This window comes from Urocampus carinirostris, chromosome 8, assembly GCF_059441175.1.
Source record: "Urocampus carinirostris isolate Australia breed hairy pipefish chromosome 8, RoL_Ucar_1.0, whole genome shotgun sequence".
Classification (NCBI taxonomy): Eukaryota; Metazoa; Chordata; class Actinopteri; order Syngnathiformes; family Syngnathidae; genus Urocampus; species Urocampus carinirostris.
Genome location: NC_142356.1, coordinates 33,309,549 through 33,328,803, shown reverse-complemented (window position 1 = coordinate 33,328,803; position 19,255 = coordinate 33,309,549). Strand labels below are relative to the sequence as shown.

The 19,255-nt window shown below is 40.4% G+C and overlaps 1 protein-coding gene across 1 annotated transcript; it reads left to right on the top strand.

Annotated features, from left to right (window-relative positions):
* Positions 1-1,262: 1,262 nt before the first annotated feature.
* syngr2b (synaptogyrin 2b) lies at positions 1,263-18,610 on the top strand. Its single transcript, XM_088342449.1, has 4 exons — positions 1,263-1,471; positions 15,535-15,772; positions 17,543-17,679; positions 17,828-18,610. The coding sequence occupies exons 1-4, from the start codon at positions 1,361-1,363 to the stop codon at positions 18,077-18,079; spliced, it is 738 nt and encodes a 245-aa protein (XP_088198575.1). The 5' UTR covers positions 1,263-1,360; the 3' UTR covers positions 18,080-18,610.
* Positions 18,611-19,255: the final 645 nt, after the last annotated feature.

Here is a 19,255-nt window from a genome sequence, read left to right as displayed (position 1 = left end):
TTTCAAGAAGGAGAGAGCCGAAGATAGAAAGAGCAGAAGAAAGACAGAAAAAATGAGAGATAGACAGAAGGGGGGACAGAGAGAATTATTTAGGTAAAAACGAGAAAGAGTCTGAGAAAGTAATAGGTCAAGTCATGTCAAGTCATGTTTATTTGTATAGCCCTGAATCACAAAGAATCTCAAAGGTCTGCACAGACCACAGATTATTACAAATTATTATTACACCATGCCCTGATCTAAAACCTACATGAGGGCAAGGAAAAACTAAAAAACCTCAACATGAGGAAAATAAAGAAATAGAAAGGGAGATATCTGTACAGAGAGAAAAAGACGGAGAAAATAAGAGAGACAGAAAGCGAGAGAAAGACATAATCATTTGATACATATATGAGAGAGAGAGAGAGAGAGAGAGAGAGAGAGAGAGGAGAGAGAGAGTAATAGAGAAAAAGAAAAAAGAGATGAGTGAAATAGACAAAATGAGAGAGCAAGAGAGAAAGAGAAAATGAGAGAGAGGAAGAGAAGAAAAGAGAGAGTGCAAGAGAGAGGGAAAGCAAGAAAGAGAGAGAAAGAACAGGTGAATGTAACAGAAAGCAAAAAAATAAAAGGAAGAAATGAAGAGAGAAGGGGAAGGAGAGAAAGACTGAAAGAAATGGGAAGAGAGAGAAAGAAGGAGAGGAGATGGGAGGAGGGAGAAAAAAAGAGTGAGAAAGAGACAAAGAGAGACTCAAAGCGGTGGAAAGAGAAAAACAGCAAAACAGAGGAGATAGTATGCGATAAAGAGAGAGAGAATGAGACGAATAGATGGAGGGAGAAAGAGAACAAGAAATATAAAGGGAGAAAGAGAGGGGAAGAAAGTGAAATAAAGAGAGAAGAGAGAAAAGCAGAGGGAAAGAGAGAGATAGAGAGGGAGAAGGGAGAGAGGCATTGAAAGAAGAAGAGAGCGCAAAAGAGAGATAGGGAGAAGGGAGAAAAAGAGAGGAGGAAAGAGGGAGGAAGAGACAAAGACAGGAAAAGAGGTGAAGAGAGAGGGAAAGAGTGAGGGAGAAAAGGTGAAAGAGAGACAGAGAAACCGAGAGACAGAGACACAGAGAGAGAGAGAGAGAGAGAGAGAGAGAGAGAGAGAGAGAGAGAGAGAGAGAGAGAGAGAGAGAGAGAGAGAGAGAGAGAGAGAGAGAGAGAGAGAGAGAGAGAGAGAATTTGGAAAAGAGACGGCTCTCGTCGTTGGCTTTAAAGAGCCGGCTCACAGAGCCGTTTCGTCAGCGGACGACCCATCAGTACTCTTCACTTCAGTTGCCCCTTGCTCAACGACTTGACTCGCGACGTAAGACAGTGGAGTTGCTTGTCGAAGGCGGCAGTAGTCATGGAGGGAACGGGAGCTTCAAGTCCGTACGGAGTTTCACTCGCCGGAGGAGGCTTGGACGTGGTCAAGTTTCTCCGACAACCGCAAACTATCGTGCGGCTCCTGAGTTGGGTGAGTACCGTAAATGCTAGTTTTGTAACAGAATACGGCTAACAGTCGCCGCGGGTGCGAACAGGTGCAGTCATGGCAGGGTGTGTTTGACTCTTTTCTTTTTTTACCACTTGGCGAAGTTTGCAAGCTCCAACCTTGGCGTTATGTTGCGTGCACCTGTCAGTTGAGGCTCTCAAGACGAACCAAAGATTTGTTTTTAGCTATCCAGAACTTAACTGTGTCCTATCCGAGTATTCTACGATTCTGTTCGCTGTAATCATACAAAACACTTCCTCAGAAAATAGAAATGCACTATGATAAAACGGGCATATAAAAATGGCTACAAGATGGGACCGGACTGATCGAATTTTGGACATTTGACGCATTAAGTCTTTTGAATGTAATCGAACATGCTTAAAACCTAACAAATACAATTGGCATTTGAATTGTCTTTATTGAGATCAACGTAGTGGATATTGTTTGCAACGAGATTACACGCGGCACGACAGCACAAACACGTAATAAAGTCTTAATACAGAAAACAATTTTCTTTAAACTTTTTTTGAACTTTTTACGATTAGAGTTCATTTTATTATTGTTAATATCAACGTTGCGGAACATTGTATGCAACAAGATTAGACATGGCACTCCAGGGTAAAACAAGGTATATAGAGACTTTGAAGAGAAAGAGATAAAAGACTATCAGGATGAATAGGCCAAAAAATAAGAAATACATCATAGCGCTTACACAGTGCTTTAAGCACTAAGTTATAGTATTGATGATAATAATAATGCAATGAAAAAGTACAATTACATTTAGCAGCAGCATTTAAATAGAATAATTTTATATTCATATATACACTGCCCGACTTACGAACGAAATCCGGACGATCGTTCGTAAGTTGCTTCTGTGCAATATTTTGTATGTTTAAGGTCTATATAAGTATGTTTAAGGCTTGTATAAGTAACCTGTATTGTTTTGTACCAAAAATGAACATTTCATAAACTAAGATGCTCTATAAACATAAAGTTAAGTCTAACTTACTTTTGGAAGATGTGCTTCGAGAGGTCCTCCTCCGTGGTAAAGAGTGGCCGAAAAAAAGCGTTCCGACCCTTTTCTCGAACGCATCAAGTTTTCTTATTCCACTTTCATTTCAAAAGAAACTGTTCGCCTCTTCTTTACACTTTACACCAACCATATTGAATGGATACACAAGATATTAAACAATAATGAAGTCAAAGTTCTGAGCGGGCTGGAGATTCAGTACACGTAGCACTGTTTGTTCACTTACAAACTAGAAAGAAGCGGGTGATTTTATTTTATTTAAGGTCTTCGGAACCTCATGTGTGGGTTCAAATCCAGCTACCGGACTTACTGTGCGGAGTTTGTATGTTCTCCCCTTGCTTGCGTGGGTTTCCTCCGGGCACTCCAGTTTCTTCCCACATTCCAAAGACATGCATTTCAGGTGGATTGGCCGGTCCAAATTGTCCCTAGGTGTGAATGAGCGAGTGAGTTGTCTGTCCCTGTGTTCCCTGCGATTGGCTAGCAAACAGTTCAGGGTGTCCCCTGCCCACTGCCCAATGATTGCTGGGATGGGCTCCAGCACCCCCGCGACCCAACTGAGGATAAGCGGTGCAGCTAATGAGATGAGATGATATATATACAGACATGCAGGGCGGCACTGCAGATGAGTGGTTAGTGCGTCCGACCATAATAATGAGGTCATGGGTTCAAATCCAGCTACCGGCTTTCCTGTGCGGAGTTTGCATGTTCTCCCCGGCTTGCATGGGTTTTCCCCGGCAACTCTGGTTTCCCCCACCTTTTAAAAACATGCATGTCAGGTTAATTGGCCAGTTCAAATTGTCCCTTGGTGTGAATAAGCGAGTTGTCAAGTCATGTCTATTTTTATGGAGACAAGGACTCTCAAATGGCTGCACAGACTATTGCAAACTACAGACTATTACTACACCATCCCCTGATTGAAAACCTACAGGAGGGCAAGAAAAAAAACAAAAACCTCAGATGAGGAAAATGAAGAAACCTTGAGAAGGGGACCGCAGATGAGATAATCAGGCTGCAATTGATGTTGCATTAACAAACAATACAATTAAAAACTAAATATAAGATAATTAAAGTATAATATAAAATCAAATCAAAAAGATGACCAGGTTGCAACAGATGTAGCATGAACAAACAATACATATATATTGTAAACATGAAATAAAGGCCATTCATTAGCTATAGAATTTAAGTGTGTTTTAAGCCTAGATTTAAGTAGTTCCACTGAGGTTGCAGATCAAATCTGAGAGCAGAGCATTCCACAGCACCAGGGCCCAAGTGGAGAACGCTCTCGAACCTGCGGATTTCGTCTTGCCTCTTGGTATCACTAGTAGACCAGCATTTTCAAAACGAAGGCTCTGGACCGGAACATAGGGGAAATTAAATCTGAAAAATATGAGGGAGCAAGTCCATCCATGTTTTTGTATAATTCTAACAGAACCTTAAAATCATGTCTCTAACTAACAGGGAGACAATGCAGGTCCGCTAAAATCAAGGTAATGTGATCAAACTTTATTGTCTTAGTTAAAAGCCTCGCTGCAGCCTTTTGTACCAGCCAGATGGGAGGTTACAAATGCATGAACTATAATTTCCGCCTCAGACATGGATAGCAAGGGGCGAATTTTAGCAATGTTGGGAAGATGGAAAGAAGCTGTCCTAGTAATTTTCTTAATGTGTCTTTGGAAGGCCAAATTGCGGACAAATGTGACACCTAGATTTTTGACTGTGTAACTCTGGGTGATATTACATTTGTCAATGTTCAGAGCAGTTTTTGAAAACAAGTCACGGCATTTAGATGAATCAATAATTAACATTTTGGTCTTTTCAGGGTTAAGGCGCAAGAAGTTAAGTTGTATTTTTTGTCTGTCTGTGTGTTCCCTGCGACTAGCTGGCAACCAGTTCAGGGTGTCCTCTGCCCACTGCCCGAAGATAGCTGGGATGGGCTCCAACACCCCCCACGTCTCTATTGAGGATATACTACTTACTGTACTTCAGCGCTGAACTGTGCGTTTTGGCTAAACTACACAGCTTGGAGTTTACTTGGGGTCGAGTTCCTTAATTTAAGTGTGCACTGCAAGTGCAGGGCCGAAATGTTTTGGCGCCAAAAGTGCGCATTGTTACGGGTGGCAATGAACAAAAGTGAAAGTGAAACAATGAATTGGCACTGAAAAGAAAGTTATATTCTACAGATTACAAGCTGGGAATAGTGTACTTTTCGGCTGAAAAGCTGAAAAGAAAGTTTGTAAAGCTTGTAAGCTATTGGCGGGAAGCGGAAATGACGTCTGACGTGAGGGAGGTGGAGGAGGAAGCGGCGCATATTTTACCTTAACACCGAGGATAAAAATGTCTTTGGATTTAGTGATTTGGAGTTAAACTGATAGTTTAGTAAGCATGTTCTTTATCTAAAAACTTTAATTACTTGAGTTAAAGTAAGTGCGTGCTGTGCAGATCCTCCATGAAAGGAAAATAAATAAATAAACAACTTAACTGAAAGACTTTCGAGCCGGGCTAGGCCCGGGCCCAAGATCTTACCCCTATGCCCGGGGGAGCCCTAAATCGTGTCGTCAGGCTCGTCTCCACAGGATTTTTTTTTTAATTTCTATTTGTGTAGCATGAAAACGATGAAAGTAAGAAGTGGCCTACTTCTGGTACAGTCCAAATGCCAACCCAAGCTCATAGAAAGATTAAAAAAGAAATTTTTTTTTTTGCTCATCAAAGAAATGCATGTACTTGCACGCACATTATAAACGAGCTGCAAAAATGATACAAGCGAGGAGATGGCATCAGCAACTGAAAAGTTCCAAATTCTGTACAGCTCATTTATTTGACAGTATTTTTTTTTTTTTTCAATTATGGTCATCATACTTCCGTTAATTCTTTTTGGTTAATAATTTTGCTGTAATTTGGGATTGTGCTGTTTTTTTAACCTGTTTTTCCGAGTTTTACAAAAATGTGACGTTATTTTTCCAGAAAGATCCCAAATTTTTACTTAAAGTCAACAAAAAATATCTACCAATGGAACAAAATATTTGTACGACATTATAACCAATTTTCTGTTTTTCTTTTGAGCAAAATTAATAAATTAGCAAAATAATGTGCAATACTTTGATTTTGATTTATTGTATTGCATTTTGCAGTGCAATCTTAAACAGCTTCATCAAAACAAATAAGTTATTAAATATATTTCCCAGTACTTCTTTTTGAGCAGATTAATAGTACAGTAAATTCTGCACTATAGAGCGCACCTGATTATAAGCTGCACCACTTTTAAAGGAGAAAACATTTTGTACATGCATAAGCCCCCGGTGGGCCGCCGGAATTCTGATAAACAAATACATGTCTATACGATGTCACCAATCACTGAAATAGGTCAGTCTGAAACAGGATACCCGGAAACTAAAAAGCCAGCGTAACTCATCATTACGTCCCTTGGCCGTCTTCAACTTCTTTTAATGTTTGCGAAATTGCCTTCGTTACAACAAACTTAATCCATAGAATCCAAGCGTGTAAAATATTGACTCCAAAAAACATGATACTGGCAACTGATCTGCCTGAAACATCTCTGCTTCGTTGCTTCCTTTAATCCATTCGTTTTGCCACATAATTTCCGTTTACAAACAAACAGACTTGTAAAATTACTTCCAAATGGTAGTTGCCCTCCACTTTCCTTGATACCATTTGCATGATGATGGTCTTTTTATGATAGTTTTATTCATGCACAAAGCGCAGCATTACATTAAACTTGCGTCTTCCTCGACACATCTATTCCACGTGTCTCACTCTAACCTTTACTGCTTGGGCGCCCTTGGCGGCCGGTGGAACAATGCATAAATTAGCCGTATCATTGCATAAGCCGCAGGGTTGAAAGCTTGTGACTAAAATAGCGTCTTATAGTACAGTATATAAAAAAAAGAAAAAATGTATCCGCTCCTATCTATTGACATGGATGAATACCGACTGATCACTGGAAGAAAGAAAAGATACTGAATAAAGGCATGCTTTTTACCAGAGATAAAATTGGCGAATTTCCTGCGGCAGACTAGACCGACAAACACACTGGAGTAATCTATCGTCTGTTTCCTCGGGTTACGTTCCAAAATAAACTTGTGATAGATAAAATTCACTAAGGAGTAACTTTTTTGTTGTTATTATTATTTTTATTATGACAATTAATATACAGTAGATATGAAATATGCTACAATAGACTGAAAAGTTTTCTTTGCAGGCCAAATCGTTCGTTTAACAAATAATAGGACTGTATATTGTACTTGTAAACATACCTGTCAGCTTGGTGACTAAAATGCGTAACGATCAAGCTAAAAAAAAAAGGACACATTTTTTGCCTTGGGATTTTTATTAAATAAGTAAAAATTACTTGCAGTAGAACAGCACATAGAACAGCACTAAGGATTTTGAAAACTGTCACTTGTTCTGACAGGCATGTCAGGAGTAAAAGACACACTTCTTATCATTTCAATGACATGATTAGGTTTTTGTTGTCTTTGCTCAATTTATCAGGATACTCAATGGTTTTGCAAGATGTAGATTTACTAGTTGTCTTCTAAGTTATCACGATTCAGTGCTTATAAACACAGAAAGTCAAGTCAAGTCATTTTTATTTGTATAGCCCTAAATCACGAACCAATGTGCATCCAAAATCTCTTTTGATTTATGAGATTTCTTAAAAACATGTCAAACAAATTGTGTTTAGTGAAATAAAATGAGTTTGATTTAAAGTGGGCAAAAATATCTTTAAAAAAATATATTTCTGGAGATGATATTTATATAATTCAGCAGAAATATGTATGAATACTTGAATCGTCTGGATATCAATTACCAACATACGTTTCATTCATGTTACTTTGCTCTTATTTGATCATTTTATTCATTCATAATTAAGTTATTAGTTCATTCATTTTAAACTGCATAGTTTAATTTTTTTTCCCTCTCATCATCAGCGTTTTTTTGCTCTTCTGACCTTATCACTAGTATTTTCTTTTTTTTGTTATTTCTTACTAGCAGACTGATAACGTATTTGCTGTGTCTTGTGTTTTGTTAAATCTTGACCTGGCAGCTGCAAACAAATCACTAGAATCGGTAGATAAATATTTTTTGGGGGTACTTAGTATGTAAAATTACTGTAAAAAAATCTCTTTCACACTAAATTACATTCTTGTGAATTCTTGGCACTGGAGACAATGCACCTGTAAATATTCTGCTTAGTGTCACACTGTTGTTTACCCATTTGACCTATTTTCTTTTGGATGGAATTATGAAAGTCCCAAAATTAACCCCAATCTGGCAAGCTAAGTAATGCATGCTGTCTTCACCCAGAGTGACGAGAGCAAGCAAGTTGTAGGATTCGTGTTTGAACTATTCCAACACCCAACTATCTTCGGCTCGCTCTCTGTAGTGAATTTCGCAGTCTTGTGTCGCAAAGTAAGAAATGTTCCCCATGGTGGGTGAGGACAGACTGTGCTTGGAGCTTCGTGTTTTTTTTTTTTTATAGTGGGGATCTGCAGTCAATGTTGTGTTTGTGTCAATTGTAAACAGGGGCTTTTCTGCAGGTAATGTGATACTGTAATTTCTGCTTGGCAGAACGTCCCTTTTCAGTTTACATTTGATCTCTTCCACCAACAGATACAAAACAACACCCTAGACTGACAGTCTTTTAACTTCGACTTTTATATGTAGCCTTCATTGTTAGTGATCATTTTTAGTCATGCAGCGTCCAATTCCATAAAGTAAAAACCTTGCCACAGATTGGCTGTAGCCACAGACGTGTCTACTTATCTCTCGGGTAACAAACTCTTTAACCTACTGGACAAGTAGAATGTCACGAGAGCGTGGTGGCGTGGAAGGGGACCGGACCAGAACAGAGGCAGGAGGCATGAAGGGAGAACTCAAATGCGTTGACGATCCGTAAGTTTTATTTAATAAAATAAAAGTCGCCCAATACTCCGGGGCAAAACAGAACAATACAGAGTTCCTCCGGCACGAACTTAACGGGACATGGCATAACAGACTAAAACAGGACAAGGCATAACAGACCGGGACTGTGAAGAATGAGTAGTAATGAACCCGCAACCGCAGAGCCCACCATGCAGCCTTAAATACAGATCCACCATTAGTGAAACTGCTTTCAGCTGTTGCCCAGGGGGCGGGGCAGACTGGTCACCAAGGCGACCGTGACAGAGCCCCCCTCTTAAGGGACAGCTCCCGAGGTCCCAAAAAAGAAAAAATTACAACCTCACGCCCCGGAATGGTTCGACGCTCACGATTGGGGCAACCCCGCTTCCTCCTCCGAACACGCAGGAACGGGGAGAGGCAGGCGCCATCTGCGTCGGGCGGATCGGAATCGGCGCTCGGCAGGGGGGAGTCCGGCGGGCAAGCTGGACAGGGGATAACAGACAGGCAGAACCGACGTGAACAGGACAGGCAAAATCAGAACAGGTAAACAGGACAGGCCTCTACAGAAGAGTCGCACTCAGGTCAGGCCGATGCAGAAGAGTCGCACTCAGGTCAGGCCGATGCAGAAGAGTCGCACTCAGGTCAGGCCGATGCAGAAGAGTCGCACTCAGGTCAGGCCGATGCAGAAGAGTCGCACTCAGGTCAGGCCGATGCAGAAGAGTCGCACTCAGGTCAGGCCGATGCAGAAGAGTCGCACTCAGGTCAGGCCGATGCAGAAGAGTCGCACTCAGGGGGTTATCAGATTCAGAAGAGTCGCACTCAGGGGGTTATCAGATTCAGAAGAGTCGCACTCAGGGGGTTATCAGATTCAGAAGAGTCAGACTCAGGGGGTTATCAGATTCAGAAGAGTCAGACTCAGGGGGTTATCAGATTCAGAAGAGTCAGACTCAGGGGGGATCAGATTCAGAAGAGTCAGACTCAGGGGGAACAGATTCAGAACAGACAAGACAGGACAGGAAAGACTGAACAAAATCAGTACAGGGAGACTCAAGGCAGGCATGGGGGTCGAACAGGCAGGCATGGGAGTCGAACAGGCAGGCATGGGAGTCGAACAGCCAGGCATGGGAGTCGAACAGGCAGGCATGGGAGTCGAACAGGCAGGCATGGGAGTCGAACAGGCAGGCATGGGAGTCGAACAGGCAGGCGTCAATTCCTCCCGGGAGTCGATTCGAGGCACAGCAAGGGCCACGACGGGCGGGGCCGTGGTTCGAACGAGCAGGGAAGGCCAACTCAGTAGGCGCCTGCCGAACTGCGCTCTCCAGCTCTCCCCAAGTCGCGCTGGGATCGTTCGCTGAGTTCTCTTTGTAGGCGGGTTCATTCTGTCACGAGAGCGTGGTGGCGTGGAAGGGGACCGGACCAGAACAGAGGCAGGAGGCATGAAGGGAGAACTCAAATGCGTTGACGATCCGTAAGTTTTATTTAATAAAATAAAAGTCGCCCAATACTCCGGGGCAAAACAGAACAATACAGAGTTCCTCCGGCACAAACTTAACGGGACATGGCATAACAGACTAAAACAGGACAAGGCATAACAGACCGGGACTGTGAAGAATGAGTAGTAATGAACCCGCAACCGCAGAGCCCACCATGCAGCCTTAAATACAGATCCACCATTAGTGAAACTGCTTTCAGCTGTTGCCCAGGGGGCGGGGCAGACTGGTCACCAAGGCGACCGTGACATAGAAGCACCTACAGGCTTCTGCTCAAGACAAACTACGGAAGGGTTTTACCTTTTGGAGTTTAGTCGTTCTCTTTGACTTTAAATGGGTATTTTAAAATGCAGGGAATAGGGAGATCAAAAGTTGACATTTTTTGGAACGATCCAAATTAATCATTTACTTAACTAGTGACAAAAGAAACACCATGTATACATGTCACTTGTGAGCAATCCGATAGGAAGAGGCAATGGAAAAATGATTATATTCATGCAACTCAAAAGTTCTTCTCCATTCCTGAGTCTTGTGTGTTTACAAGTTGTGCTCCTCTGTGGCATATATGGAAATCTCCCAGAGAAATCAAACAAATGTATTCGAGGCCTGTTTAGCAATTAAGTCAGAGTTCGTTATTCGTCTCTACACTAAATCCACAGTTCTTTGCGGCACCTACAAAGAAAAATATATCCTGAATGGAGGATTTGCGTGGGTGCTGTAATGTGCACACGTGATCGGACCATTCAAATTCAAGACTGATCGAAAATGACAGGACAAACCCAACCCTTCAATCGGACTGTTTACAGTCGGACTAAAACCATTTCAATTGCCTGCATGGAAACATATCAACTGCATCAAGATTACCGTATAGCTTTATTACTCTGCCTTTTTTCCCCAATGAACATAATCCGGGCTCTATCAGGCATATTTCAAGAATGTGAAATTATTTATTAATTATTTAATAATTGTGTTTAAGTCGTAATTGCATCGTTGAGAAAGCCACAGGGTTGAAAGCTTGGGGGAAAAGTCGCAGCTTATAGTCAGAATTTTAGGGTACTCAAATAACAAATGATAAATCCTTGAAAAAAAACGCAGGGTTTTACGATTCCACAATTGCACCAAGTCATATTGCGATATCAATTTGATTTTGAAAAGAAAAATGTGCATAGTATAGCTTTTGAAATTCACTAATCTGAACAGTTTAGAAAATAAAAAGTTTACATAACAAGGTATGTTAATCTTAGCCTTAAATACAATCATTTGACAATTTCAGAAGCTTTTTTTTCAACTCAGGCAAGCGTAGAAAAAGTTGTCTACTAGAATGGATTGTGTACCGATAAACACTTGTGTGGTGCTTGGAACAAAATGCCAGACAAGGTGAGGGCATCAAAAAGTCAAAACTTCTGAAATCTTATAAATGGAGGACTTCCTGTATTATGACTGCCTATAAGCATAATCACTGTAAACCTTTGCTGTCTGAACTGTGGCTACAGAATTTTGCTCCAGAGAAATGGAATCTGAGCTTAAAACGTGCCGACCAGATATAGCCGAGTTCGCTGCCACTCATAGCTGGCATTCTGGAACTGTATTTATTCCCTTAAGACCAGTTGGATCTTGTCCAAATATGCCTGTGAAATCGCTACCATACATATCAGTCATGAGGTGGAAGAAGTTAAAAATCCAGATTGAATGGATCAAGGGAACTATTAAAATTTGTTCAACAATGTAAAAACAATTAAAAATATCAAGATCTGTGAATAGGGCTACAAAAATAGCGAAAAACCCAAACTTTAAACCTGGGGTTATAGAGGTAGGATTTGAAAAATGGGCCCAAAAAGGATTGATGTTGATTACCCAAGTATTCGAAGGACAGGCAATGAAATCATTCGAACAACTCCAACAAGAATTCGACCTACCTAGAAATGATTTTTACAAATATTTGCAACTAAGGCATTACCTCCAGAAACATGATGAAAGGGGGAAAATATGTAAGGAGCCAACTGAAGTGGAGGAATTATTAATATCATTTTCAAAAGGACAATCAATCAAGGAGGGATATATCAAAACTATATAAAGCTCTGAGAATGGATCTCAGTAAAGATGACATGGTGGTTAACAAAAAATGGGAACAAGAAGCTAATGTAGTGATATAAGACAACGAATGGGAAAAACTTTGAAAGAGGGACACAAAATAACCAACAGCCCGACAGTTTGAATGGAAAGTAAAAATGCGATTCTTCTATACACCCTCTATCACTTCAAAATATAAAAATACCGCAAATCTATGTTGGCGTAACTGTGGAGGGGTCAGACCCTTTACGCATATTTTCTGGAATTGCCCTGTCGTATAAAATCTTTGGAGAAGTATTCAGACAGAAATACAATTGATTATTGGTTGGGAGTTACGGTTGGACCCAATGGCCTACGTATTAGGAATTTTGCCAGAAGAATTATTTTCCGTTCAACATAAATATATACTAAAGGTTATGCTTCTGGTAGCAAAGAAAATGATCACAGTGTCCTGGCTGAAACCACAACCTCCTGACTTAAAACAATGGAGAGACAAATTAAAGCAAATGTACATTATGGAAAAAATCACTGCAAGACTTCAACTGAAACTCCACGAGAACAATTCGAGAAAAGATGGAAGCTTATCACACAATTTTTACTTGATGTCTAAACAGCTCACCTTTTATTTTTTTCTTTTATTAACATTTATTGTTGTTGTTTCTTTTGTTATTTATGGGTAGTTAATTGAATATATTTTTTGTTTGTGTTGTTGTATGATGAATAAATCAACCCTCTGTCAAAGTGTGTGTCAGAAATAAAAAGTTATAAAAAAAAGACCAGTTGGATGCTTTCCCTGTGGGGTTGCCTAAAATTTATCCCATTTGTTATTTGGGTGGTTGAGTGTTTGGCCGGGCAGCACGGCGGCGCAGTGGTTAGCGCATGTGCGGCACAGTCAATGTCATGGGAACCTCCTGTGAGGGTTCCAATCCAGCTCCAGACTTCCTGTGCGGAGTTCGTATGTTCTTCCCGTGCTTGCGTGGGTTTTCTCCGGGCACTCCGGTTTCCTCCCACATTCCAAAAAACATGCATTTCAGGTGAATTGGCTGGTCCAAATTGTCCCTAGGTGTGAAGAGCGAGTGAGTTGTCTGTCCCCGTGTGCCCTGCGATTGGCTGGCAACCAGTTGAGGGTGTCCCCTGCCCACTGCCCGGAGATGGCTGGGATGGGCTCCAGCCCCCCTCCGCGACCCTAATGGGGATAAGCGGTACGGCTGATGAGATGAGATGAGAGTGTTTGGCCAACCAGAATTGTCACAGTTCAGGTTTTGACGGCACCGGCCAATCAGAGGCAAGTTTTAACAGCACAGGCCAATAAAGGCAAGGCAAAGTTTGGAGGCAGCACGTTATGCCACACACCTACCGGACGCTAACAAAACTCCCCAGAAGAGGGCGCTGTTTTCTGACAGTTAACACAGGTCACTATGATTCAGTACTACCAAAAAAGCAAAACTAGTACAGATAACGTACTCTTCTTTTAAAATCGAGAATCACATCGAAATTGCAGTACTGTTCTAAAAAAAAAATTGCAATTTTTTTTTTTTTTTTTCAAAATCTTGCAGTCCTAGTACCTATCCTGGAAGGTCATTGCAGTGTTTCTATAGTCCGCATTAAAGTTGTTTCATCGCAATTGTCGTTGTATGCTTTGACAGTCATGTGAACTCTTGGGCAGAACTATAAACTAATCACAACTTGTTGGTGCATTGACTTGGATCCAATTTACTTTTTCAGGAGGAGCATCAACTCTCACCTCTGGAGAGCTTGACCTACCCCAAAGTGTAGGTGGGGGGAAAGTGAATCAAAGTGGATCTTTCTATCATTGAAGTGGCTGAGCAAAGTTGTGGCCATAAGATTCTCGGTGAGGTCAGTGTCCTCGTGTGTATTCCCGAATGGACACCATCATTGGAGATGACCTTTAGATGTGTGAGGAGTTTGTGGAGTCATGAAGTCAGTTTCAAGGTGATTCTGGGCAGCATAACAAGAAGGAAAGCAGTGTACTATCAACATGGCTTATAGTTTTGCTAACCTGACTTTGGCGGTTTTTAATCCATGTGGAGATTGGTTTTAAGTGTCCTCAATTCTACTGATTTGCTTCCTTTTTTTAAAAAAAGTTTGCAATTTCTGAAATTGGTCACTGTCCCTGGGTTGATGAATGCTGTCCATACTTCTTTGAACTTAACACGTCTTTACAATATCGTGGAAATAAATGACCGGGGTTTGACACGAAGATGCGGCCAAATTTTGCTTTGTTTTTTTGTAGTTAAGAAAGATCAGGTCGCACAATACGAGTGTAATCTGTTTTAAAAACAGTACTAGAAAGTTGCCGTCTCCTTGCCTGGCTTAACCATACTCTCACAAACAAGGGTACGACCAAATCCCTTCCTCTGCATTTAACTAATTTGGAAATTTTGTTGTATGTTGTATATCTTCTGGACTGGCAAACCAATTGAAATCAAAAATTAAGCTACTACAGTGTTACTTTTTTCCACAGTCAGATTGGTACAGCGATATCACATACCGTATAAATTAGGTCCAGATTTTTATATGGAATAGTCTTGCCCTCTTTAAATTCTAGGTTTTCCCTTCCTGCTGCTTATTGTCTGTATATTTTGTCCCCTCCTCCTCTTTCTCCCATAAGTGCCTCTCTGTCCTTCTCCCAGACCTCCATTTGAGCGTTATTAGGAAACTGACTGTTTCTCAGGAATCACAAGGCTGCCAGCAGCATTCAGAACTAGGTCATATGATGAGGCGGTTGGTGGATGGCAACAAACCTCAATATGGCCCCAGGATCTCCTTAAACCAAAGTTAATCATTATATTGTTTAAGAACAATGTTGTCTAGTCCAGTAGACTCATTCTGAACATGAAACAGTCCAGTCTGCTTTTAGTGAATTTATCTTTTAAGAATAGGAAATAAGTTGTACACTTTAATTTGTTCAACTCAAATGTTGAAATATGTTTTTTTTTTTTCCAAACTGGTTAGCAATGAGGCAAAAAACAAAATCAACATGAGAGAAGCAAACATTTTCAGTGTTTCCCATACCATAGAAGGATTCTGGTGGGCCACTAAGTTTGATTCTGTCCCACTAGAGTCTCATAAACTTGTCTCATTCAAAATTATTATCATATTTTTAATATATTGTATTCAATGGTGTATAACGCTCACTCGTATATCATGCACACAACTAACTTTTTATTCGAACTTGGTTTAACATCGTGTCTCACTTTTTCTAAGCTTAAACTTTTCTGCTTGATGCAACAGGACTCGAACACGGATCGCTCGGATGAGAGCACTGAATTTCAACCACTAGGTTACATATGAAAAGGAACTCGATTTTACTTGTTCTGCTTAATATACACAAAACAATGCGTTTGAATTTAAAATATACAAAACTTTCTTCTGGGGTAGCATGCCCCGGGACCCCTCTAGACTGTCCGGTCACCAGGGTATCACAAAATCCAATGGGACACACTGATGATTGTTATTTTGGCCAATAAAATAAGTATGTTTGTGTTTTGAATGTATTTTCCAACTACTCTTGTTTACTTGCCTTATTGTAGCTATTTGCCATCGTGGTTTTTGCCAGCATCAGCACAGAGGGCTACATCAACCCTGTCTACAGTCCCGAGCCAAAATGCATCTTCAATCAAAACGATTCCGCATGTCACTATGCTGTGGGCATCGGCGTGTTCGCTTTCCTGGCCTGTGTGGGCTTTCTGCTTTTGGATGTTTACCTGCCTTTCACGGGCAGCGCGCAACAAAAGAAATTTGCAGCGATTGCAGATCTGGGATTCTCTGGTAAGAAGAACGTCACTTTTATGATGGCTGTAATGGTACCCAAAACATTTTGGGGTTATTTTTGCTGCAAACGTTTACAATTTATTACAGTTTGGGTAAAAGCTCCTATAGATTTTTGACGATTTCACTATTTCCTTGACACGTTTTCCTCCATACTGAGAGCCTCAGTGTCCCACAAGGCTAGACAATCCACTCACTGTTATGGTTGCATGAGAAAATGTGTTCTTCATTGTTTCGGTCATCAGCAGATGCTGCTGAGTAAGCATTGCAGAGGGCAAGGATGACCTCACAAAATCTCTTTAAATTAATCTGCTGTTCATGACCCTGTTTGGTAGACATTCTTAATCGGGAAAAAACAAAACAAGTGCCACTGTCAATCATGTTATTTGACATTATTGCATCACAGGTGATTTATACCAATTTTTTAACTTGTAGTCGGAGGTCATAGCCAATTAAAAAAGTGTTGATTTTAGTAATCTCAATTTTTTTACTATAAAGTGTATAGTAGTCCAAAACAAGTTTGTACTTACAATATGCATATAAAATGGATGCAGTTATTGTCGTGGTTCTCAACCTTTTTAGTTTGATCTATCCTATGTAAAATATTTTTAGTACCCCTTACTATTGAGGGCTATATAGGGTCTTTAAAAACTTGAAAAGTCTTAAATTTGATAACCGCAAACTAAGGCATTGAAAACATCTTAAATTTTGTTTGTTAATTTCCCTGCGGGGATAAATAAAGTATCTTTCTATCTACTCTCAAATGTCTTAATTTTTCCCTGTTATCTCCATGATAGCGCTAATCACTGTATAAGTAACAAAAAAATATTTTTCATTTTCTCCAACTTTATCAATCGCTGACCATAAATCTAATGTGTCAGTCGGAAAATCCAGATTTCCGCGCTTTCGAAAATGCATCATTACGTTGGAGCTTCACGTGGTCAGGCTCTAACTTGCTATCGTCGTCGGTGCAACTTTGGGTTAGGAAAGTGTTGGTTTAACCCAGTGATTCTCAATTGTTTTTCCGTCGTTAAATATTTTTTCATGGGAGGGACTTGAGGGTCCGCTTCTTTGTGTCAACACCTCGTGTTTAGTGCTTACTCTGTGCTTTATGCTATATGGAGGAAGAATGTAAACAAAAGCGCCACTGCTTCCCCAGTGTAGTGGAGGTGTATTTCAGTTGAGTGAATCACAGAAAACTGCTTTTAATTTTTTCCTTGAAACAAATGTATCACAGTTTTATTGAGATATAATCTATAGGCTCCTGTGGTGCATGGATAATACTGGTTTGCTTTTTTTTTTCTTGTTATGGAGATTTTTATTAGATCAAGAAAATTTGTCTTTAGTTCAGGTAGAAAATTAAAGATTACTGACAGAAACCATTAGAAAATAGTGCTTAATTTATCTAATCATATTGGAATATATTTGTTAGGTTTTTAGTTGGTTCACTTAGGTTTACTAGAATATAATAATCCCTTATTCTAATGAGGTTTACTTCTCACTACTTCAGATTTGCATTTGAAAAAAAACCTTTATACAGTACTATTTTGGTTTCAGTATTTAATTTTATAATTGTGATTAGTGCATTTTGCCTATTATTATTTTTTTTGTAACTTAACCCCTTCAATAAAAAAAGATTACTGTGTATGCATCATTGTCAGAATGCTCAACATTCCATCAATTCGGCCCTCGGCTTGTAATTTTCATTTGGCCCAGCGCCCATTTGACACACCTGTCTAGAGGATCATTTTACACGTCTGTTCTTTTCAGGAGTGTGGACATTTTTGTGGTTCGTGTGTTTCTGCTTGTTGGCCAGTCAGTGGAGTCGCACGCATGATGTCAGTGGAATCCCTTTGGATGCTGCGCGCGCAACTATTGCCTTTTCATTCTTCTCTATCGCGACTTGGGTGAGCACGAAAACCGTTTCGATGTGTCAATTTGTGCCATTAGGGGCTCTTTTTGTTACCATGTTGAAGCCACAGCTGTGATATTTCAAGCGAAGGGGATTTCGAACCTCTCAATCATATTGTGACACCATTTTTTTTAATCACAAAGGGAATCCTTACCTACTTCGCCTTTGGCCGTTTCCGTGGAGGTGCTGAGGACACTGCCATCCCAACTTATACAGAGCAGCCTGACAACCAACACACGCCCTACCCGCCCACCTATGCCCCAACCGCCTACAACCCCACACCCTACACCCCGACCACCTACAGCGCTTATCCCACCCTGCCCGACTTGAGCACACAGCCTGCCTTCACCCCGAACCTGGAGCCAACACCCGGCTACCAGCCGCCCGATTACTAACACAGAAGTGGGCACAGAAAGGCTGCCTGGCCGTTTTTGTTGAAGCAAATCCAGCTTGCCGGAGAAGCGTCCACATCATCTCCTCCAATTTAGCGGTTTTAAAACTGTTGAGCTGCATGTAATTAAATAGAAGAGGGACAGTCTGGATTACCGCAAGGCTTTCAAAACTTCACATCGGACTGCACGCTGACATTAGATGTGATCGTTGGATCAGCTGAGCTCTGTGCTTTAACACAACACTTACCTCAAGAAGGCTGACAGGTGAATGGCATATACTAACTTCCCTAGATTTTAGATTAGTTACGACGCTGCCAATTACACTTGACAAGATGAACATTTTTTTCTTTCAATTTGTGCAGATTTCATAGTAAAACTGTTTCAATTCTGTTTGCAGTGCACTTCAATTTTTTTTCATGTCTTAAGGTATTACAGTGAGTAAAGGTTATGATGGCACGTGTTGAAACTGGGAAATGTTTTTTCTGGCTGAGTGTTGAGATGGTAAACTACTCATGATAAAACATATTTGAGACATGTGAGGAGTCATTTTTCATATCCTTACTTGAGTCATGGACACAAAGTTAACAGACCTGGTTGTGACATTTTGTTCAGGTGCCCTTGAAACTTATGGTTGAAATCGAGGTTGTTAATGTGGGTGGGAAAGCAGATAACCATGCACCCACTGAGAAGTAATTATTAACAAGTGATTTTCTCGCTTGGATGTAAAGTTCGACTGTTGTCCACTCGATCAAAACGCTGTAGAATCAAGTGACAATAGATGTGTTAAGCTTTTGCCTTTTTTCCAACCTTTAGGTTTTGCTGAATGATTGACCTAGAGTTCAATCCCATTCTGTAAGGGTTACGGAAATGTAGAAAATCTGAACTTTATTTTTGTTCTCGTGCTACCCCCAAAAAGGTCTAAATTTAGTTCAAGCCTGTGCAGTAAAGCAATTGATAGTATGTTAATACATGAAACTTGGGCACTGTTTTGAGTTGGTGTCAATTCTATTTTGAAGGTCTCTAGAAGCTGGAGATATTTGATCTTATTTGTTCTCATTTAGAAAGTGTACCAATTTAGATAGAAGACTTGTTTATTATTGTCTAAGTGAAATGTTAAATATTTTTGTAAAAAGCCATGGTTTTTGTCCCTTTGACTAAAAATGTTATATAAAATTTGGA